Source organism: Taurulus bubalis (assembly GCF_910589615.1).
Source record: "Taurulus bubalis genome assembly, chromosome: 14".
Classification (NCBI taxonomy): domain Eukaryota; kingdom Metazoa; phylum Chordata; class Actinopteri; order Perciformes; family Cottidae; genus Taurulus; species Taurulus bubalis.
This window is the reverse complement of record NC_136602.1, coordinates 11,259,888-11,284,471: the sequence shown is the minus strand read 5'-3', so window position 1 is coordinate 11,284,471 and position 24,584 is coordinate 11,259,888. Positions and strand designations below refer to the sequence as shown.

Here is a 24,584-nt window from a genome sequence, read left to right as displayed (position 1 = left end):
GTATCACTGAAGTAGCCTTCTTTGTAAAAATAAATAAATAATCATTTAAATGCAAAATAATCTACATATCTTACCTTTGTTGTGGCTGATGATTCTGCTTTGCTCCGTTCTTAAAGTTAAACAATGAAAACTCTTGTTACTGATTCAATGAGCAATGACAAACTTCATGCAAAAAGGGATGTAATTAACGTCTGAGAATTACAAACATATTTTAAATGAATTGATTGAACTTCAGACTTTGACTTACTGTTCTTTTTTATCATAAACCAGATGAACAAGGCCACCAATACTATGGAGATCAGCAAACTCAGACTGATGCTGAGGTTCTTTAGGTCAATTGAAGCACTGCAGCATACATTTAGAGCACAAAGTAAAAATAGTTCAGATAAATAGCCTGTTCTTGTATCAATGTGACAATGGAAAACATATTAATCATATAGCTTTATATGTACATTATAATGGATTGTTATGTTCTTAGTTATAACAATGTCTTTAACATGTATAAAGAGTTTTATTTAACCATAACTTCTCTAAACATGCATGTAAATGCAAAGACTGACCCGGATGTCCTGGAAAAGGTGGTTAAACGTTGTGTTGTTGCAAGTGTTGCTATAATTCAAAACAAGACAATGATTAAGATACCACCAAAATGTTTGCAAATGGTTGTACTTGACATAGATTTATAATTGATATTCACTTGTGGTACTTACTGGTGGTAGGTCTCTCAGTAACAGTTACATGCACAGGCATCTGGAAGTTTCCTTTAACGCACTGATACCAGCCGCTGCTCTCTGTCCTCAGTCCACTCATATTCACAGTGAACACATCCCTCGTCCAACTGATGGTCACGCTTGTTCCGTCTATTGATCCTGACGAAGTCGTCACACAGGAGCCGCCCAACCTGCACCACTTCATTCCTCTACGCCTACCGTGACAATTGATGGTTATTGTCTCTCCATAAAATCCTGAAATCTCCTGATGATCCACATAAAGACTGGGTGTATCTTAAGAAACAAATTATTCAATAGAACATTAATAACTGGTAGATATGGGTGATGCTGCCAAGATATGTTTTTTTCATATATAGGAGCTGATTAGTTAAAGCTGATAGATAAATGATTCCTTCAGATATAACTACTTTTGACTGACAAGTCATTTTGAAGAAATGTCACAAAAATGAAAGCCCTGCTCAGTGTTTTTCCACCAAATTGTTAAAATGTCCCAAAGGATTTGAAATGTGAATTAAGGTGCGTTAAGGACTCTTACCTCTGGTGACTGACAGATAAAAATACTCTCCGACATCTGACCCGTCATTAAGCTTCACAGCACACCAGTAATAACCAGTGTCTTTATCCACCAGATCCTTTACAGTCACTGTGAAGACTCTTTGGATTGTATCATCAGAGATGGAGAACTTTGTTGATTGAGGTTGTGTTTCAGTTTGAACTTCCGTTGAGCAAGAGCTCAAAGAAGTTACTTTACACAAGTATTTCACTTGGTTTATATATTGTGAGCGATAGAGACATGGGATAGAGATTGAATCTCCAGCCTTCACCCTCACTTCACTGACTGTAGTTATGCTGTGAATTCCTGAAACATGAAGAAATACAACATTTCATCAGATACACTATCGGTATTGTTCCTTCTAATGATCTTTGTGTTTTAACTATTCATTCATTTGTATTTTAAATTATGTGTTCAGAATTTATCAAATAAAACGTGTAACAAAGATTAAACTTCCAGCCCAAATGTGTCATCGTCTGACATGAGTAACACACCAAACAGAAAAGGCTAAACCATTTTAGAATGACCCGTTACTGACCTGTGAGTCCAGTGAGGACGAGAAGAACAATAACATGAACAGCCATGTTAGAGCAGTCAGACAAAACAACATCAACCAAATCACTGTCAGTCTTCTGTAGCACTCTTCCTCCTATAGTCAATATGAAATATCAACTGTTACAATCGTGCCTCTTCCTTAGCAAGGCATGTTGCATCACATAAGTTGGCTGATGAAGTAAATATTGTATGTAGTCACATGATATTTAGTTCATGTTATGATTAGTATGCATTGCACACAGGAAGTAGTCCATCCATCTACTATTTGGTGAGTGGATATTCTCCATAATATCTGGCAAACTCCTGTTGGGAACAGTGGAGGCATTGGGGATGATTGTTGAGTGGAGGGGGACATGGGGTAAAACAAACTTAGTAAGGTTGGCGTCCGTTGATCAAGACATGTGGTTTACAAAGAAAGCTACTTCCTCTGACTCAACATGTCCTGCATATACATTTCCCCACACCACATCCCCATTTTTCAATCTGGTTTGCACTCATGACGATTTGGAACAATTGTGACGGAGAACACTTCAGGATCACGGCCAGTTTATGAGCCCTATAATGGATTCATTTGGAAAAAAATTTACAGCATACATTTTGACTTAAAAAGCACAGGTCTTACTATGAACATTAACAACTAAACGGAAATGACCAGCAACAGAAAAAAAACAGAGGGTTTAAAAGTTCTAAATTCTTTAAATGTGTGTAACTTCAGTTGTGATAGTTATAAACAAACTGAAGGTGGCAGTACAGGGCCATTTGAACACTTCCAGGTTTTTAGTTGGGTTGTACAAGGCTTTGACGGCTGCATCCCTGGCGGTAATGCCAGCAAAACAAATGAAAGGCAACACATAGGAAGTGATTGGTATTTAAATAATAGAACACAATCTAAAATAATATTATTGCTGGACTTAACTAACACTGGTAAATTGGTTTTGGATAAAGATTTTAGGTGTGAAGAGATCAGACATGCCATTTTTACATCACCCAAATTTTTGAAAATTATCATGAAAGATGGAAGACATATACAAAAAAAAATGTGTTGTCAAAAAAGATAATCGTTTCCATTAATGTGTCTTTTAGACTAGGAAACTAACTAACTAACTAAAAGAGGCATTATGACTCCTCATCATGTCTCTTTTTCACATGACGATCAAGAGTAGAATTATTATTGGATAAGTCAGTATATGGACAGTAAAAATTTGCCACAACATGCCCAATGACATGTTTGATTTCATCAGTAAATTCTTGTTTGCCGCAACCTGGCCACCAGGAAGGTGGAGCTGCTGGCTCGCAGGTGAGATCTTATGACGAAATGAAATGGCTGGCTGTAAGTTTTTGAATCTATAAAAAAATGAATACAAGCGAAACATTTTAAGATGATGTAAAGTACGCTATGAGCATTGCTGTGGCTGTGTCATGGTTAAGGTGAGGGGAGATTGTGAAAGTGTTAGCTACTGTGAGAACACTATAATAGCAGAAGCTCATTTGGGAGGTTTATAATAGAACAACTCATCATAAAGTATTACAAACAGGAAACATCGAATTACAAAAGAGAACAAATCTCCACCAGGTATGTCAGCAGCGAAAATAAGGATAAAGAAAAGGTCATATTTAAGAAGGAATTTTATTTTTACGATTTAAAGTACAGTGTGTGAGTTTGACACATTAAAATTTGACACATGGATGAGTAAAATACATTTGATAAGATGAATTTGAGATGTTTAGACACATGGAAACCCTTTACTACGTGTCAGAATAACGTACCTATGTGAGCTTTCGGGCTACTAAATGATACAACAGTAAGACCCAAGACAGACAAACAGGGAAAAGCTTCTTTGAAATGTATGCAGAACCGGATAAAGTAGGCAAAAGTGCAACAAACAGGGGTGACGTGTGCTAAGAAGCACTAGTGGTAAGCCACTGTGCTGTATGTAACATTCTCATCATTTGCTTCAACCTGTTGGGAAAAAAAGAAGTAGAAGAACAAAATATAATTTTCTCAGTCTTAGCAAGGCATGTTGCATCACATAAGTTGGCTGATGAAGTAAATATTGTATGTAGTCACATGATATTTAGTTCATGTTATGATTAGTATGCATTGCACACAGGAAGTAGTCCATCCATCTACTATTTGGTGAGTGGATATTCTCCATAATATCTGGCAAACTCCTGTTGGGAACAGTGGAGGCATTGGGGATGATTGTTGAGTGGAGGGGGACATGGGGTAAAACAAACTTAGTAAGGTTGGCGTCCGTTGATCAAGACATGTGGTTTACAAAGAAAGCTACTTCCTCTGACTCAACATGTCCTGCAAATACATTTCCCCACACCACATCCCCATTTTTCAATCTGGTTTGCACTCATGTTGATTTGGAACAATTGTGACGGAGAACACTTCAGGATCGCTCCCAGTTTATGAGCCCTATAATGGATTAATTTTAAACATTTTTCACAGCAGACATTTTGACTTAAAAAGCACAGGTCTTACTATGAACATTACCAATAGCACCATTCGATTCAAGTGCCCAGTGAGCTATGACAGTGTGAGCCAACATGCACAATACTACAATCCGAAAACTGAAGCAAGTAAATGGAAATGACCAGCAACAGAAAAAACAGAGGGTTTAAAAGATCTAAATTCTAAAAATGTGTTTAACTTCAGTCGTGATAGTTATAAACAAACTGAAGGTGGCAGTACAGGGCCATTTGAACACTTCCAGGGAGCAAAGAGGAAGTGATTGGTATTTAAATAACACCTGTAAATTGATTTTGGATAAAGATTTTAGGTGTGAGGTGATACAGTATGTGTGTTTTTAAGTGATCAGACGTGCCATTTTTACATCACCCAACTTGAAAAAATTATCACCAAAGATGAAAGACATATACAAAAAAAAATGTTTTGTCATAACCTTGCAAAAAAGATCATCTTTTAGATTAATTTGTCTTTTAGATTAGTAAACTAAGACCACTCCTCATCATGCCCATTTTTCACATGAGGATAAAGAGTCAGTATATTATGGACAGTATTTGTATTACATATTTGCCACAACATGCCCAACTGGCATGTCTGATTTCATCAGTACATTCTTGTTTGCCGCAACCTGGCCACCAGGAAGGTGGAGCTGCTGGCTCGCAGGTGAGATCTTATGACGTAAATGAAATGGCTGGCTGTAAGTTTACAAATTAATACAAAAATGAATACATGCGGAACATTCTGAGATGATGTAAAGTACACTATGAGCATTGCTGTGGCTGCGTCATGGTTAAGGTGAGGGGAGATTGTGAAAGTGTTAGCTACTGTGAGAACACTACAATAGCAGAAGTTCATTCTGGAGGTTTATAATAGAACAACTCATCATAAAGTATTACAAACAGGAAACATCGAATTACAAAAGAGAACAAATCTCCACCAGGTATGTCTGCAGAAGGAAGAAGGAACTTTATTTTTACAAGTTAAAGTACAGTGTGTGAGTTTGACACATTGAAATTTGACACATGGATGAGTAAAATACATTTGACAAGATGAATTTGAGATGTTTAGACACATGGAAACCCTGTACTACGTGTCAGAATAACGTACCTATGTGAGCTTTTGGGCTACTAAATGATACAACAGTAAGACCCAAGACAGACAAACAGGGAAAAGCTTCTTTGAAATGTATGCAGAACAGGATAAAGTAGGCAAAAGTGCAACATACAGGGGTGACGTGTGCTAAGAAGCACTAGTGGTAAGCCACTGTGCTGTATGCAACATTCTCATCATTTGCTTCAACCTGTTGGGAAAAAAAGAAGTAGAAGAACAAAATGTAATTTTCTCATGCTGGGAAAAAAAAGTGAGAGCAACAACAAAATGTAAAAATTGTATGTGACAGTCCTTGTGAGTTTCGATGTTCTTGATATTTACCCTTTGGACACTTTTCTGCCTCGTGGTAACCACAGAACTATACAACACGTCTGCATCTCTCTCAGCATTTGACCTCTGGGTAAGAGACGAGACAGATATGAAAGCTGTTTTTGATGAATTACACATTGTTTGATTAAGTTGCAATTGGGAATGGTATAATAAGATATTATATTAAGTTTGCCTTTCATTTTCAAGTTCTTGATCATAGAGATGTTAAGGGAGTTCTGATAGCGATTGCTAGCAGCTTTCCCTTATTAACAAAAGATTACAAGGAGAAAACTGCGCAAAATAGCAGTGGTGGGCCATGCATTTTCGCCAAATCAACAACCAAATCAACAACCAAATCAACAACCAGTCACATTTAGTTATAACAAAACAATCCAACAAAACCGCGGCACTGAAATTCTGCACACACAAGACATCACCAGCGCAGCTGCGCACCGTGGCACGGGGAGAGGCGCGCCCCAGCCCCGGCTTGACCAGCAGCAACAACAGCGCTGTGACTTGTATATGATTAAATTTGACTGCAGAGTTCTTCTCCTTCTTTCGTATGCTGCCCCACTGACCAATCAAAGTGCATGTTATTGGTCACGCTGGGCCACTGGCCAATCATACATCCACGCCATTTTGCAGGCGCTGCACGTCAAATAATACACCCAGTTTGTCAAACTAAATATCTGATTTGTTGAAGTCTATGACAATCAACCACAACGTCCACTCCCGGTGTACTTTAATCTGCAAAGGTCTGCTTAAACTGCTTTGCTGACATAGAGGCACCAGAGGAAAAAATGTGATTGGCTGAAAGCTTCTCCGTCAAACCAGCTGCAATGCTGCAGGCTGAAGACTGCAGGCAGAGCAACAGAGGAAGACAGGAGCTGTGCAATGAGAATAATAATAATAAGATAAGATAATAGGGAAACATAATTATAATACATGTAGTGTATTTGTGACAAACAATTAAATTATAAAATAGCTAGAACTTTGTGATTCTGTTTTGGCCAGCAGTGAAGGCTTAGCAGGCCCTAATGGTCCACCACTGCAAAATAGGAATATGAAATAACTATATGCAATGGTCTAGATTCTGTTTCTTTATCATCACTGCAGTCATTGATTACCAGGTTTGAAGTTGTCCTTTTGTGCTCAACATGACTGTATGTTACTTCAGCCTGTGTAGAGGGAGCAAACCAACATTACTATTGTCCTTTACATGTTCATCAATGTCCTTTCAAATTAGTTTCACACAGTTAAGTCGATCTGATAATGTTTACTGATCTCTAATTTTCCTCATAAACATATTAGTTATACATCTGCAATGGTACAGTGTTGTTCCGCGGAACTGCTGAAAAGTGATAGTATATTCTCGGAAATTGTTTGCACTTCCATTATTACCCTACCACTGTGTTGTAAACCTAAACCAATGATCACTCTCAAACTACTGGCTTTATTCTTTGGTTCCTGATAGCCTTCTTTCTGAAAAAAAGACCCTTACCTCTGTCATGGCTGATCATGCTGATTTGGTCTTCTCTAAATGAGAAACAGTAAATAATCTGATTACACTCAATGCAAATATAGAATATGAAGAAAATATTAACTACATGAGAATAAATTGGATTAATCAGAGTTCAGCAATTTACCGTGTCTTTTCAACATGAACCAGATGAACAAGGTCACCATGGCAGTGAAGATCAACACGCTCAAAGGGATGATGATTATCTTTAGGTCACCTGAAACCCTGCAGCATAAATAAATAAAAGCACAAAATGCAAAGCAATTAAACATACTTAATTAACTGTAATACACACTACAACTCTAAACCATCTTATAGTCTTAGTTGTATTACCATCCAGTCTTATTTTTCTATAATACATACAAATACATATAGATTTTCCTTTATAACTGTTGTATTTCACTATTAAATGGCCACAGTTCTCTATACTGCATGCCAATTCAAAGCCTTCTGAACTGTGGTAGGTGTTTTTTCTGCAGGTGTTCTTTCTGTAAAAACAGAGGTGAGTTTCACAGGCTCAAGAGTGGGTGATAAGGCTTAATAATAAGAAAATCATAAAATAAAATGACAATATTTTCTCCTTGAATCTCTTCTATGTTAAATTAAATCATTTACAAATGCCTTTACAAAATGTTTAACTTTTATACTTGTAGTATACTTACTTGTGGTAGATGGCTCAGTAACAGTTACATGGACAGGCATCTGCAAGTCTCCTTTAACACACTGATACCAGCCGCTGCTCTCTGTCTTCAGTCCACTCATAGTCACAGTGAAGACATTGGGCACAATTGCATTGATGGTAACTCCTGTTCCATCTATTGAACCAGAAGATCCAGTTGTCACACAGGAGCCGCCCAGCCTGCACCAGCTCATTTCACCAGGGTTACTATAGTAGCAATTGATGGTTAATGTATCTCCTTCAAATCCTGTTTCCTTCTGATGATTCGTGTAGAGACCTGTCGGGGATTCAATAGAAAATGGTGGGTAGCCTCATAATAATCAGTCTTTAAAGCAAACAATGAGGCCCTGTTCATGTTTGTTCCTCCAAAGTGTTACAATTTCAGCAAAGGATTGGAAATGTGCTTTAAGGACTCTTACCTCCGGTGACTGACAGGTGAAAATATGTTTTGACATCTGCCCCTCCATTAATCTCCACAGCACACCAGTAATAACCAGTGTCTTTATCCATCAGGTCCTTTACAGTCACAGTGAAGATTTTTTGGATTTTGTCATCAGAGATTGAAAACTTTCTCAAATTTTGTTGGTTTGTTTTAACTGCATAATTGCAGTTGAACCAATTATTTCCTTCACACAAGTATTTCACATGGTTTTTATATTGTGAGCGATAGAGATATCCAGTCTTCACTGACACTTTACTGACTGTAGTTATTCTGTGAATTCCTGCAACAAGAACAGATACAACATTTTACTGCATATAGAAAAGAACATTCGTCTTATACCTAATTGTCTTTTTAATTCAGAGACAATTCTGTGAATTACTCTTCTGTGTGAATTGAAGATTTACAGGGTGTATTTAATTACTCATTCCATCATAATATGATATAACCAGCTCAAGCATGACTTTGAGAGGAACTCTGAGAGGAACATCCATGTCGGTGAGTGAGCAGAGACAGACAGAAAACATATTGGGCTGAAGCACTGACAGACTCATTCTAATGCTACACAAAATCTACTTCTTGATCTTCAGAAACATGAAATTGCAACTTTTAAAATATCTTCCCCTTTTAAGGCAGTTACGATTTGGAGTGAAGTGGTTTACATTAATAAAGAAAATAACAAGTAAAAAAAACAATAATAACAACAAAAATACTTGAGTTAAAAATTACAGCAATGATGTTTTTATTGAAAAATATTCAGTTTGTATTGGGATAATAATAAAGAGTAAGACTTTTGCCACATTGTTTATTTTCATTTCCATTTCTTAATTATGCAAAATATTACACCACACCCCAAAGTTATCTCACTGACTTGAACCCTAAATGTACTGAAGATTATTGATCAAATGAGATAATCAGATATTGTAGTAGTATGTAGAGGGTCTTATTGAAGCCAGTCTGCGGAGGAGGCTTAGTGATGAAAATGAATAAAAGGATGGTTCACCCCACCTCATGATTTCTGGAAGGAGACATTGCTGCTGAGTTTTTCCGATGTGTTTTATTTCGGCAATTTGAGTACCACAAGCTGTGTGCCTCTAGTTCAATTCTACATGAGAGAAGGAAGACATCTCTACGGCGGATATCACCAACACATAGCAACTCACACAAAAACTATCTAGCTTCATGAATAACACTACAGCTAAGTGGAAAATGTGTTTTTTGCTTTATTTTCAGCTATTTTTTACATTTACACGGCTATTACACAGATTGCTGGGTTGATACTCCCAATGAAGAACACATCTGAATTCCTTCATCAAAGTTGCCATGCTTGCAGGATTAATGTCTTCCCATCTTTTCTGATAATTGGCCCTTATTCTGTTTTATTGCAGTGTGCTGTAGATCACACTTCCATCTTCTGGTTCAATCTAAGGAGAGAAAACAACCACAGAGAAGAGAATGCTGACTAATTATTGACTAATCATAACCACAATATTAATACATTTGCGTTATCAAAAGGTATTTAAATTAATAACATACCATTTGTCGCACACTATCCTTTATTACAATGGTACTGTATGTCACACTCTCTTCAGGTGTATTTTTCTGCTGGATGAGATTTGTAAACAGAATGATACCATTTCAGGGTGAAGACACAAATGTAGTCAACTATGTTTTCAGGTGCTGCTCTCTTTTATACTGTGTGAAACTAAATAAGAAGTTCTCGTCTGGTTTACCTGCTGCTGGGCTGCTGCATCTTGAGTATGAACCACGGTGGCGTAGTCATGCTCATCAGGATCACTCCCAATTTGTGAGCCCTGTGAGGGATGAAGTTGAAATTTGACAATAAGCCCTACGCATATTATGTTATTTTACAATCATTTAACATTTGCTTTGAGTAACTCAATACGTTTTAAACAATGACGAACAATCTTGGCACTGGGTTTCACCTCTCAAGCCACATTGGTCCAAAGCAAACAAAGAATAATTATTTAAATGTTAGATAAGAATCTAATGCTGCTGCTGAGTCAAAATTATTGTTCTGGTTATGAAAATACTTTGTCATTTCATTTTTTCAAAGTTTAAAATATCAAGATAATGTGTTTGCCAGGTTTTCCATGTTGCTGTTTTGAGCTGAAAAAGAGGGTGATGGTTAATAAATGTTCATAGATCCATTTGGTTTGAATAGTGCAGTATATTATCATGTGCCATGCTGATGTAAATCTAGTTATTTATAGTCAACTCACACTCAATGTATGTAAATTTGGACATACAGTAAAATATAAAATGTGCATGATAAAGAGGAAATATGACAGTGTGGTAGATGACCATATGCAGTATGCACTAGCTTACTAATAATAGGAAAAGCATGGCTGTATCTTACCTCATTGATGTTAGACCCCTCAGGCTTGGTCTTATCTAATAAAAATAAAATAAATAAAACTAACTGATATTGTATTCCTGAATTTGTTTTAGCATAGATCACAATAGACTTACTACATCTCATCATCATCCTCCATCCAAAAAAGACCAGGGAGGAACCAACCAGCAGCAGTAAGACGAGGGTGGTGGTGAAAATGGTAACCTTCGTGGAACTAGAAGAGAAATCCAGATCAGATATACATTTAACTAATTACACAGGTTAATGTTTTCTGAAATTGGTGAATGCAAGCATTCTTTTATCATAGGTTTATTTTTTATTTTTTGTATCTGTACATGCAAATACATTTCATCTGATACATAGAGTTAGTAAACACTGAATAAAATAAAATAAAAATACAAAAATGAACTACCACGCTCAGGTGCTTTTATGTGTTGAAGAGATGGTTCAGCAACAATAAAGTAAAACAGACCTATTGTGTTCTTGCTGGCTCTCTCCGTTTGTCCCGTTTATGGTGGAGTTTGCGGGATGAGCTGTATATGGCTCTGCACTCGTACGCAGAGAGGAATGCTGGGTAGTAGCTGGAGACGGTCCTGTAAAGTCAGTCAATTTATTTTAAAATTGTTTCAGCATTTTACAGTTGTTACCTCTGTTGGGTCCACTCACTGGCTTCCTTTTTTACAACACGTCCCTACTCTATGAAAATATAAAATGGTTAATATCTTACTTGCTGTATTGGTGTTGGTTGTAGTTGGAGTTGTTGGGGGTAACTCACGAACAGTTACATGCACTGGCATCTGAAAGCGTCCATTGTCACATGAATACCAGCCGCTGCTCTCTGTTCTCAGTTCACTCATAGTCACAGTGAAAACATTTGGGACACTTGAGTTGATGGTCACTCTTGGTTCATCAATTGAGCCAGTCTGGCTTGTCACACAGGAGCTGCCCAGCTTGCACCACTTTGCTACTTCTGGATTGTCATTGTAGCATCTGACAGTCACACTTCCTCCAACAGATGCTATGATTTCCTGTTGGTCCACGTATAGACTTGGCATACCGGTACCTTGAAAAAAGAGCAATACAAAATGAGGCATAGTCTGATTTTAGTATCTGAGATCTCAGACATGTGAGAAGTTTGACTTGAGCTGTGCTTAAAACAGTCAATGGATTTTACATATTGCTGTAACTGACAGCTGAAAATGTTTATTGACATCCAGTACAATTTTAATCTTCACAGCACAACAGTAATGACTTTAATAGCATTTAAATAATGCGGTATTCAAAGCAAAAATAACTCCTTAGTGTTCCCAAAGGATTGGAAATGTGTTTGAATGTGTTTTTTTCTTCTTCTTACCTCCAGTGACTGACAGGTGAAACTTGTTTTTGACATCTGGCAATTTCCTCTTCACAGCACACCAGTAATCAGTGTCTTCAGCAGTCAGGTTATTTACAGTCACAGTGAAGATGTTTTGGATTGTATCATCAGAGATTGAAAACTTTGTTGATCTACCTTTTGTTTCAGTGTGAACTTCCTCAGAGCAAGGCATCCAAGTAGATCCTTTACACAAGTATTTCACATAGTTTTTATATTTTGAGTCATAGAGACATGGGATAGAGATTGAATGTCCAGCCTTCACCGACACTTCACTGACGGTTGTTATGCTGTGAATTCCTGCAACAAGAGCAGATACAATATTTTTACTGCATATAGAAAACAACATTCGTCTTATACCAAATTGTCTCAAAATAACGTTTAATTCAGAGACAACTCTGTGTATTATATTTGAAGAATTACAGAGTGTATTGAATTACTCATTCTATCATAATCTGACTGATTGAAAACCTTCCTGAATGTATGTTTGTTTGGTTTGTTGAAATAACTTTTACAGCGCAGGAGAAAAAAACTGTCCCTCAAACAAGTATTTCACATGTTTTTTGTACTTCAGCTCATAGAGACATAGGTTGGAGATGGACACTTAGCTCACTGTCTCAATTTGACTGTGAATTCCTGACAAAACAACACCAAAGTATTATGTTACAGTGGTGGGATCAAATGCATTTTTTAATGACCCACAGTTACAGGTTAGTCAGTGACATATAACACATTCGTTAAAAGTTAGTATCATTACTTAAATATTGTTATGAAAACAATATTAATGATACATATTAGTGTCTTGTTGTCAATTAAAATGTTAGACTCAACAATATCCTATTACTTATAAACCCCAACTCATGTATGCATGGCGTTCTAAATAAAGCTTAGCACTTACCCATGAGTCCAACAAGTATCAGGAGAGACACAAATGGAGAAATCATGTCTGCATCAATGTCCTGAGTGAAAGAGCAGTGACAAATTCTAACTCTAACTCTGCTGCTTCCTCATTTTTTAATTTCTAGTCCTCCACCTTGGTCATATTTGTTTGTTATGCATATTTTCATATTGGGAAGGGGCACATCTACACATTTACAGAGGTTACTTCCTCAAACGAAAGACACAAAAGAGGAGGGAAGGGAAAAGCATGCTCACATCTGTGTCGACTCAGCAGGGATAACTTTAAATGAGAAAAGTTGATCGACAGGAAAATCAATATTTGAAAGCAATACAGAAGAGAGTACTGCATTATAATTGTATATACAAATACATAATAATAATACAAATTTCTGCACAACCAAACAATAACAGAGACAACATCGTGCAACACTAAAAATTGAGTAATTGAGATAAAAGGACAGACAGACATTTAGTTACATTTGTTGGTGGTGCTGAGCCAACGTGCTGTATAGAATGTGCTCATCTTCTCATTCAACCTGTTATAACCAGAAGCAAAAATGACCATCAGATACATTCAATTAGAGTTAATGTTTAAAAAGTACTGAATTAACATATTTGAAATCACTGAAATACAGGAAGCAAAACAAAAGATTTATATATTTACTCTTTTGACAGTGTTTTTCTTTGTGGTAACCACATAGCTGTACATCACGTCCACATCACCTTCAGAGTATGACCTCTGGGCAAGGGACATAAGGAAACAGATGGATTTTAAACTGTTCTATTCAGCTGCACTTTGTGAAATAAGAAGTTATGTTAAGTGTCTTTGTGTGACTTAAGTGAACTTGTATTGTTCAATACAAATTATGATTTGTGTGTGTTTAGGTTACCTGTGTTGATATGTTTCTCATGTACCCAACATTGCAGTAAATGACCTCCTCTTCAGCCTTTGTTGAAGGAGCAAATCTAATGTGAACTACAAAAATGCTAAACAGGTGATTTAGATAAAAATGTGCAGCTATATAATTAAATATTTAGCATTTCACATAGAGGCTCTAACCTAAACCAATTTAAGTTTTTAGAGCCACAAGGGGGCGAACGGGAGAACATGTGCGGACGCGTGTTCTTGCCACAAATACTATTTGATACATTTAATCTGTGACACCATAGCATAACATCACCTTACATTGGTCACAGCACAAGCTACCACGAGACAGGATACAACACTTGATTTTATCCAAAAAGGACCAGAAGCTGACTCGACCACGGTCAACAACTATAGTGCTTCCCATCCACACACACACCTGTTCCCATTACCTGGCACTCACATTACAATATGCCCTTTTGACATAAATGTGCCCCCCTGTGTTCAAATGAAGGAACTACATGTCCCCATTCACCCAGTGTTTCCCCTCAAACAACAAACACCATTATGGCTCCAACACATATGGTTACTGTATTATCTTGATACAAATGCACAAGCACAATGTAACTACTGAAGATATATTTTATCGAATAGAATATATAGAAGGGTACACTCTTCTGCAGAGAGACTTTGTGAGTACACATATTTGTTTACGCCTATGAAACAGTTGTTCATTTTTACAAATCTCTTGGCATCACTGAAGTAGCATCCTTTGTAAAAAATAAATAAATCATTATTTATAGGCAAAATAATCTACATATCTTTGTTGTGTTTTTTACCTTTGTTGTGGCTGATGATTCAGCTTTGGTCTGTTCTTAAAGTTAAACGATGAAAACTGATTCAATGAGCAATGACTGTGTGCAGAATTGATCAAATAAAACGTGTAGCAAGGATTAACTTCCAGCCCAAATGTATCATCGTCTGACATGAGTAACACACCAAACAGAAAATAGGCTGAAATGGCTCGTTACTGAGTCCAGTGAGGATGAGAAGAAAGTTACGATGAACAGCCATGTTAGTGTTAGAGCAGTCAGACAAAACAACATCAACCAAATCACTGTCAGTCTTCTGTACAGCACTCTTCCTACTATAGTCAATATGAAATATCAACTGCTACAATCGTGCCTCTTCCTTAGCAAGGCATGTTGCATCACATACATTGGCTGATGAGGTAAATATTGTATGTAGTCACATGATATTTAGTTAATGTTTTTATTAGTATGCATTGCACACAGGAAGTAGTCCATCCATCTACTATTTGGTGAGTGGATATTCTCCATAATATCTGGCAAACTCCTGTTGGGAACAGTGGAGGCATTGGGGATGATTGTTGAGTGGAGGGGGACATGGGGTAAAACAAACTTAGTAAGGTTGGCGTCCGTTGATCAAGACATGTGGTTTACAAAGAAAGCTACTTCCTCTGACTCAACATGTCCTGCATATACATTTCCCCACACCACATCCCCATTTTTCAATCTGGTTTGCACTCATGACGATTTGGAACAATTGTGACGGAGAACACTTCAGGATCACGGCCAGTTTATGAGCCCTATAATGGATTCATTTGGAAAAAAATTTACAGCATACATTTTGACTTAAAAAGCACAGGTCTTACTATGAACATTAACAACTAAACGGAAATGACCAGCAACAGAAAAAAAACAGAGGGTTTAAAAGTTCTAAATTCTTTAAATGTGTGTAACTTCAGTTGTGATAGTTATAAACAAACTGAAGGTGGCAGTACAGGGCCATTTGAACACTTCCAGGTTTTTAGTTGGGTTGTACAAGGCTTTGACGGCTGCATCCCTGGCGGTAATGCCAGCAAAACAAATGAAAGGCAACACATAGGAAGTGATTGGTATTTAAATAATAGAACACAATCTAAAATAATATTATTGCTGGACTTAACTAACACTGGTAAATTGGTTTTGGATAAAGATTTTAGGTGTGAAGAGATCAGACATGCCATTTTTACATCACCCAAATTGTTGAAAATTATCATGAAAGATGGAAGACATATACAAAAAAAAATGTGTTGTCAAAAAAGATAATCGTTTCCATTAATGTGTCTTTTAGACTAGGAAACTAACTAACTAACTAAAAGAGGCATTATGACTCCTCATCATGCCTCTTTTTCACATGACGATCAAGAGTAGAATTATTATTGGATAAGTCAGTATATGGACAGTAAAAATTTGCCACAACATGCCCAATGACATGTTTGATTTCATCAGTAAATTCTTGTTTGCCGCAACCTGGCCACCAGGAAGGTGGAGCTGCTGGCTCGCAGGTGAGATCTTATGACGAAATGAAATGGCTGGCTGTAAGTTTTTGAATCTATAAAAAAATGAATACAAGCGAAACATTTTAAGATGATGTAAAGTACGCTATGAGCATTGCTGTGGCTGTGTCATGGTTAAGGTGAGGGGAGATTGTGAAAGTGTTAGCTACTGTGAGAACACTATAATAGCAGAAGCTCATTTGGGAGGTTTATAATAGAACAACTCATCATAAAGTATTACAAACAGGAAACATCGAATTACAAAAGAGAACAAATCTTCACCAGGTATGTCAGCAGCGAAAATAAGGATAAAGAAAAGGTCATATTTAAGAAGGAATTTTATTTTTACGAGTTAAAGTACAGTGTGTGAGTTTGACACATTAAAATTTGACACATGGATGAGTAAAATACATTTGACAAGATGAATTTGAGATGTTTAGACACATGGAAACCCTGTACTACGTGTCAGAATAACGTACCTATGTGAGCTTTTGGGCTACTAAATGATACAACAGTAAGACCCAAGACAGACAAACAGGGAAAAGCTTCTTTGAAATGTATGCAGAACAGGATAAAGTAGGCAAAAGTGCAACAAACAGGGGTGACGTGTGCTAGTGGTAAGCCACTGTGCTGTATGCAACATTCTCATCATTTGCTTCAACCTGTTGGGAAAAAAAGAAGTAGTAGAACAAAATATAATTTTCTCAGTCTGGGAAAAAAAAGTGAGAGCAACAACAAAATGTAAAAACTGTATGTGACAGTGCATGTGAGTTTCGATGTTCTTAATATTTACCCTTTGGACACTTTTCTGCCTCGTGGTAACCACAGAACTATACGTCACGTCCGCATCTCTCTCAGCATTTGACCTCTGGGTAAGAGACGAGACAGATATGAAAGCTGTTTTTGATGAATTACACATTGTTTGATTCAGTTGCAATTGGGAATGGCATAATAAGATATTATATTAAGTTTGTCTTTTATTTTCAAGTTCTTGATGGATCATAGAGATGTTAAGGGAGTTCTGATAGCGATAGCTAGCAGCTTTCCCTTATTAACAAAAGATTACAAGGAGAAAACTGCGCAAAATAGGAATATGAAATAACTATATGCAATGGTCAGGTTTCTAAGAAGAAAAAGTCATTGATTACCAGGTTTGAAGTTGTCCTTTTGTGCTCAACATGACTGTATATTACTTCAGCCTGTGTAGAGGGAGCAAACCAACATTAATATTGTCCTTTACATGTTCATCAATGTCCTTTAAAATTAGTTTCACAGTTTTAAGAAAACTTAATTTGCAAGAAACAATCATAGCTTAGACAATTATCATGCTTGCTCAAATACTAACATGAAAAATCATAGTAAGAGGAATTACCATAATTGGGACACTGCTCAGTTAAGTCTATCTGATGTTTACTGATCTCTAATTTTCCTCATCAACATATTAGTTACACATCTGCAATGGTACAGTGTTGTTCCGCGGAACTGCTGCAAAGTGATAGTATATTCTCGGAAATTACTTGCACTAAAATGATCACCCTACCACTGTGTTGTAAACCTAAACCAATGACCACTCTCAAACTACTGGCTTTATTCTATGGTTCCTGATAGCCTTCTATGTGAAAAATTGGGAAATAAAAAAGTGACCCTTACCTCTGTCATGGCTGATGATGCTGATTTGGTCTTCTCTAAATGAGAAACAGTAAATAATCTGATTACACTCAATGCAAATATAGAATATGAAGAAAATATTAACTACATGAGAATAAATTGGATTAATCAGAGTTCAGCAATTTACCGTGTCTTTTCAACATGAACCAGATGAACAAGGTCACCATGACAGCAAAGATCAAAATGCTCAAAGGGATGAAGATTTTCTTTAGGTCACCTGAAACCCTGCAGCATAAATAAATAAAAGCACAAAATGCAAAGCAATTAAGCATAATGAACTGTATTACACACTACAACTCTATTGTCATATTTTTCTAAAATAACTACAAATACATATATATTTTCCTTTATAACTGTTGTATTTCACCATTAAATGGTACATGTGTCAATCCAAAGCCTTCTGACCTGTCCTGTTCCACCTGATCTGTGGTAGGTGTTCTTTCTGTAAAAACAGAGGTGAGTTTCACAGGCTCAGGAGTGGGTGATAAGGTGCTGCTTGTTGCTGTGACAGTGGATATGACCCGAAACAAGAACATTATAAAATAAAATTACAATATTTTCCCCTTGAAACAAAATGTTTAACTTTTATACTTGTAGTATACTTACTTGTGGTAGATGGCTCAGTAACAGTTACATGGACAGGCATCTGCAAGTCTCCTTTAACACACTGATACCAGCCGCTGCTCTCTGTCTTCAGTCCACTCATAGTCACAGTGAAGACATTGGGGACACTTGCATTGATGGTAACTCCTGTTCCATCTATTGAACTAGAAGATCCAGTTGTCACACAGGAGCCGCCTAGCCTGCACCAGCTCATTTCACCAGGGTTACTATAGTAGCAATTGATGGTTAATGTATCTCCTTCAAATCCTGTTTCCTTCTGATGATTCGTGTAGAGACCTGTCGGGGATTCAATAGAAAATGGTGGGTAGCCTCATAATAATCAGTCTTTAAAGCAAACAATGAGGCCCTGTTCATGTTTGTTCCTCCAAAGTGTGACAATTTCAGCAAAGGATTGGAAATGTGCTTTAAGGACTCTTACCTCCGGTGACTGACAGGTGAAAATATGTTTTGACATCTGCCCCTCCATTAATCTCCACAGCACACCAGTAATAACCAGTGTCTTTATCCATCAGGTCCTTTACAGTCACAGTGAAGATTTTTTGGATTTTGTCATCAGAGATTGAAAACTTTCTCAAATTTTGTTGGTTTGTTTTAACTGCATAATTGCAGTTGTACCAATTATTTCCTTCACACAAGTATTTCACATGGTTTTTATATTGTGAGCGATAGAGACATGGGATAGAGATTGAATCTCCAGGCTGCTTCACTGACACTTTACTGACTGTAGTTATGCTGTGAATTCCTGCAACAAGAAAAGATACAACATTTTACTGCATATAGAAAAGAACATTCGTCCTAATTGTCTCTTTAATTCAGAGCCAATTCTGTGAATTACTCTTCTGTGTGAATTGAAGAATTACAGAGTGTATTTAATTACTCATTCCATCATAATATGACATAACCAGCTCAAGCATGACTTAACAAATACTGTACAAATATCCTTATGACTGACCTGTGAGTCCTGTGAGGATGAGAAGAACTCTGAGAGGAACATCCATGTCGGTGAGTGAGCAGAGACAGACAGAAAACATCTTAGGCTGAAGCACTGACATACTCATTCTAATGCTACACAAAATCTACTTCCTGATCTTCAGAAACATGCAATTGCAACTGTTAAAATATCTTCCTCTTTTAAGGCACTCTTACGACTCAGAGCGTCATCGGAAAAAGCCTCACCTTAGTCAAAAAAACCTTAGGCAAAACATATCACAGCACCCCCTGCCTGAGGGGGGTGCTGTGATATGTTTTGCCTTGCCCTGTGCCTTTTTTTTCTTTGCAGGTAATTGGACGGCAGTAATTAGGAGCGAACCTGTGGGGGCCGGCTCTCTCTCTCCAGCTTCCAACTGGCCATGCTGCACAACACAGATTCTTGGGTGGTGGGGTTAGAAAGGGTGTCGGTAGGGGTGAGAAGTCCTTTTTGTTTAACCATGTTTTCTGGTAGGGAGATTGGTAAGACATCTGTACTTTCATGTGTTTCTTTTGTGGTCTAGGGAAGTTGGTGACGTTCTTTTGTTTGTTATTTTGGGCCAGGCTCTTCTTTCTGACTATGCACACTGACACTGTTAGATTGAAGGTTTGTGATGAGAGGTTGAGGGCAGTAGGTAAGTTTGGGGTACGCTGTATGTGTGCAAACACGTAGGTACTTTGGTGTCTAGAAACATTAGGTTATTTAGTCGGTGCTCCCTCTGTATTCGTTTTGGTCATTAATTTTTTTTACAGAAGTTGAAGCCATAAAATAAGTAAAGAAAGTAAAAAAATAAATAAGATTATAGCAATGAGGTTTTATTTTAAAATGTTCAGTTTGTATTTGGATAATAAAGACTAAGACTTTTCACATTGTTTATTTTCATTTCAGTTTCTTAATGATGTCCAATATTACACAACACCCAAAAGTTACTGACTTGATGATGTACTGGAGATTATTGATCAAATGAGAACCAGATATTGTAGTAGTCAGGGGTTCTTAACCTTTTTTACCTCAGGGCCCAGCTTTTCAAGTACAAAGTGCCCCGGGGCCCATTCAAATATTAACACTGTATTGTATTTGTGTGTATTAACACACAAATAACGAATTCAATTTTCCTACAAAAACAAGTGGGACTCTAAAAAAAAACACACATACATACTGTGGTAATAAAATAAATACACTGCACACTTATTAGGAAAGTATTTATTTTTTTTAGGATTAATTGTATTATTGAACTACTACAGCGCTCTCGGTTAATTCACAATGTTAATACAAACCTGAATATTTAGAAGGGAGGTTTTTACTTTCTTAGGAGAATATCTGTGTTCACAATTATTGGGCAAATAGTGTGCAGACAAGTGTGCACACAATTCAAAATAATTTTCAAATTAAATAAACTCTCCTCCAATGAATCGCCACCTTAACGTGGTGGAGGAGTTTGAGTGGCTCAGTGATCCTGGGAGCTATGTTGTCCGGGGCGTCAGCCCCTGGTAGGGTCTCCCAAGGCAAACAGGTCTCGGGGGAGAGCCCAGACTAAGAGCGATTCAAAAAACCCTGATGAATTGCAGCCCACGGACTAAAGTTACCTCGCCCGGACAAGGGAAACCGGGGCACCCTCCCGGAGCCAGACCCAGGAGGGGAGCTCGTCGGCGAGCGTCTGGTGGCCGGGCTTTCGCCCATGGGGCCCGGTCGGGCTCAGCCCGAAGAAACAACATGGAGCAGCAGTCACCCCGTGGACCCACCACCCGCGGGGAGAATTATCGGGGTCGGGTGCAATGCAGACCGGGCGGCAGGCCAGGCAGGAGACCTGGGCGAGCCGATCGCCGGCAGCATAGACTAGCTCTAGGGACGTGGAACGTCACCTCGCTAGCGGGGAAAGAGCCGGAGCTGGTGCAGGAGGTGGAGCGGTACCAGCTAGATTTAGTTGGGCTCACCTCCACGCACAGCATGGGCTCTGGAACCAAGCTCCTGGAGAAGGGTTGGACTTTGTCCTTTTCTGGAGTTACCCAGGGTGAGAGGCGCCGGGCGGGAGTGGGGATACTCACGAGCCCCCGGCTGAGCGCTGCTATGTTGGAGTTTTCCCCGGAGAACGAGAGGGTCGCCTCCCTGCGCCTACGGGTTGCAGGGAGTAAAGCTCTGACTGTTGTTTGTGCTTATGCACCGAACAGCAGTTCGGAGTATCCGGCCTTCTTGGAGTCGGTGGGAGGGGTCCTGGAAAGGGCGCCGCCTGCCGACTCCATAGTTCTCCTGGGAGACTTCAACGCTCACGTGGGCAATGACAGAGAAACCTGGCGGGGCGTGATTGGGAGGAACGGCTTGCCCGATCTGAACCCGAATGGTGTTTTGTTGTTGGACTTCTGTGCTAGCCACAGTTTGTCCATAACAAACACCATGTTCGAGCATAAGGTGGCTCATAAGTGTACCTGGTACCAGAACACCTTAGGCCGGAGATCAATGATCGACTTTGTAGTCGTATCATCTGATCTGCGGCCGTATGTCTTGGACACTCGGGTGAAGAGAGGAGCAGAGCTGTCAACTGATCACCACCTGGTGGTGAGTTGGATCAGATGGCGGGGGAGTCGGCTAGAAAGACCTGGCAAGCCCAAACGTGTAGTGAGGGTGAACTGGGAACGTCTGGCGGAGGACCCTGTCCGGGAGGTCTTCAACTCCCACCTCCGGAAGAACTTCTCACAAATCCCGAGGGAGGCTGGGGACATGGAACCCGAGTGGACCATGTTCAAAGCCTCTATTGTGGACGCGGCTGCTCGGAGCTGTGGCCAGAAGGTCATCGGTGCCTGTCGTGGCGGCAACCCGAGAACCCGGTGGTGGACACCGGGGGTGAGGGAAGCCGTCAAACTGAAGAAGGAGGCCTTTCGGGCCTGGCTGGCCCAGGGGTCTCCTGAAGCAGCTGACGGGTACCGGCAGGCCAGAAGGGCTGCAGCTGCGATGGTCGCGGATGCTAAAACTCGGGCATGGGAGGAGTTCGGGGAGGCCATGGAGAAGGACTTTCGGTTGGCCTCAAGGAAGTTCTGGCAAACCATCCGACGGCTCAGGAAGGGAAAGCAGGGCCTACCCCAGGCTGTTCTCAGCAGGGGGGGGGGAACTGCTGACCCGGACTGGGGACATCGTCGGGCGGTGGAAAGAGCACTTTGAGGAACTCCTAAACCCGGCTAACATGTCCCCCGGAGAGGGGGCAGCGCCGGAAGACTTTGGGGTGGTTTCTCCCATATCCCTGGCAGAGGTCGCTAAGGTAGTCAAAAAGCTCCTTGGTGGCAAGGCGCCAGGGGTGGATGAGATCCGCCCTGAGATGCTGAAAGCGCTGGACATTGTTGGGCTGTCTTGGTTGACACGCCTTTTCAGTGTCGCATGGGGGTCGGGAACAGTGCCCATGGACTGGCAGACCGGGGTGGTGGTTCCCATCTACAAGAAGGGGGACCGGAGAGTGTGCTCAAACTATCGTGGCATCACACTGCTCAGCCTCCCGGGAAAAGCTTATGCCAGGGTGCTGGAAGGGAGGCTCCGACCGCTTGTCGAACCTCAGATTCAAGACGAGCAGTGCGGATTCCGTCCCGGTCGTGGAACAGTGGACCAGCTCTTTACCCTTGCAAGACTACTGGAGGGGTCCTGGGAGTTTGCCCAACCAGTCTACATGTGCTTTGTGGACTTGGAGAAGGCTTTCGACCGGGTCCCTCGGGGGTTTTTGTGGGGGGTGCTGCGGGAGTATGGGGTGCCGGACCCGTTGGCACGGGCTATCCGGTCTTTGTACGCCTGCAGTAGGAGCTGTGTTCGTATCCTCGGTAGTAAGTCAGACACGTTCCCGGTGGGTGTTGGCCTCCGCCAGGGCTGCCCTTTATCACCGGTCCTGTTCGTGACTTTCATGGACAGGATATCTAGGCGCAGCCAGGGGGCGGAGAGGATCCGGTTCGGGAGTCTCGGGATCGCCTCTCTGCTGTTCGCGGATGATGTGGTCCTGTTTGCCTCCTCGGATTGTGACCTCCAGCATTCACTGGGGCGTTTTGCAGCCGAGTGTGAAGCGGCAGGGATGAGAGTTAGCGCCTCCAAATCTGAGGCCATGGTGCTCTGCCGGAAACCGGTGGATTGCTCCCTCCAGGTGGGGACAAACTGCCTACCCCAAGCGAAGGAGTTCAAGTATCTCGGGGTCTTGTTCACGAGTGAGGGTAAGGTGGAGCGGGAGATCGACAGACGGATCGGTGCGGCTGCAGCAATAAAACAGGCGCTGTACCGGTCCGTCCTGGTGAAGAGGGAGCTGAGCCGGAAGGCGAAGCTCTCCATTTACTGGTCGGTCTATGTTCCAACCCTCACCTATGGCCACGAACTCTGGGTCGTGACCGAAAGAACGAGATCTCGAATACAAGCGGCCGAAATGAGCTTCCTCCGCAGGGTGGCCGGGCTCACCCTTAGAGATAGGGTAAGGAGCTCGGACATCAGGAGGGAGCTTGGAGTCGAGTCGCTGCTCCTTCGTGTCGAAAGGAGTCAGCTGAGGTGGTTCGGGCATCTAGTCAGGATGCCTCCTGGACGCCTCCCATTAGAGGTTTTCCAGGCACGTCCAACTGGTAGGAGACCCCGGGGAAGACCGAGGACACGCTGGAGGGATTATATCTCCCGGCTGGCCTTGGAACGCCTCGGGATCCCCCAGAATGAGCTGGAAAGTGTTGCGGGTGAGAGGGAAGCCTGGGTCGGCCTGCTGAACCTGCTGCCACCGCGACCCGACCCCGGATAAGCGGCTGATAATGGATGGATGGATGGATTAAATAAACTGTAAATAACATTTAAATAAAGTGCAAATTAAAATATAGCCTTATGATGTGAATGATATGCTTCAGCAGTCTTCATGTTTGCAGAACCAGAAGTTGCTCTTCATATCTGTGACAGCTGGCTTTCACAGCACATTTGGAGTTGCCAGTCAGTGACAGGCAGACCTTTTCTGCATCTGTAGTACACTGTCCTTTTATCTGGAAAAATCCCACCGGCTTTTCAACGAGCGTTGGATGTTTGGTCTCTAGATACAGCATTACCTGTGAAGCCTTCAGTGCTGCGTGAGCGAGCGAGGCTAGCGTTAGCCCTCACTCCACACTGGG

At 40.2% G+C, this 24,584-nt stretch overlaps 1 protein-coding gene across 1 annotated transcript; it reads right to left on the bottom strand.

The window, feature by feature from the left end:
- Positions 1-16,764: 16,764 nt before the first annotated feature.
- Positions 16,765-19,028, bottom strand: LOC306746689 (uncharacterized protein). Its single transcript, XM_079229641.1, has 8 exons — positions 18,937-19,028; positions 18,501-18,794; positions 18,300-18,336; positions 18,022-18,119; positions 17,877-17,911; positions 17,375-17,425; positions 17,020-17,094; positions 16,765-16,888 (listed from the first exon to the last, which is right to left on the bottom strand). Exons 1-8 carry the CDS (start codon positions 19,025-19,027, stop codon positions 16,838-16,840), a joined length of 732 nt encoding a protein of 243 aa, XP_079085767.1. The 5' UTR covers position 19,028; the 3' UTR covers positions 16,765-16,837.
- Between the last annotated feature and the right edge of the window lie 5,556 nt (positions 19,029-24,584).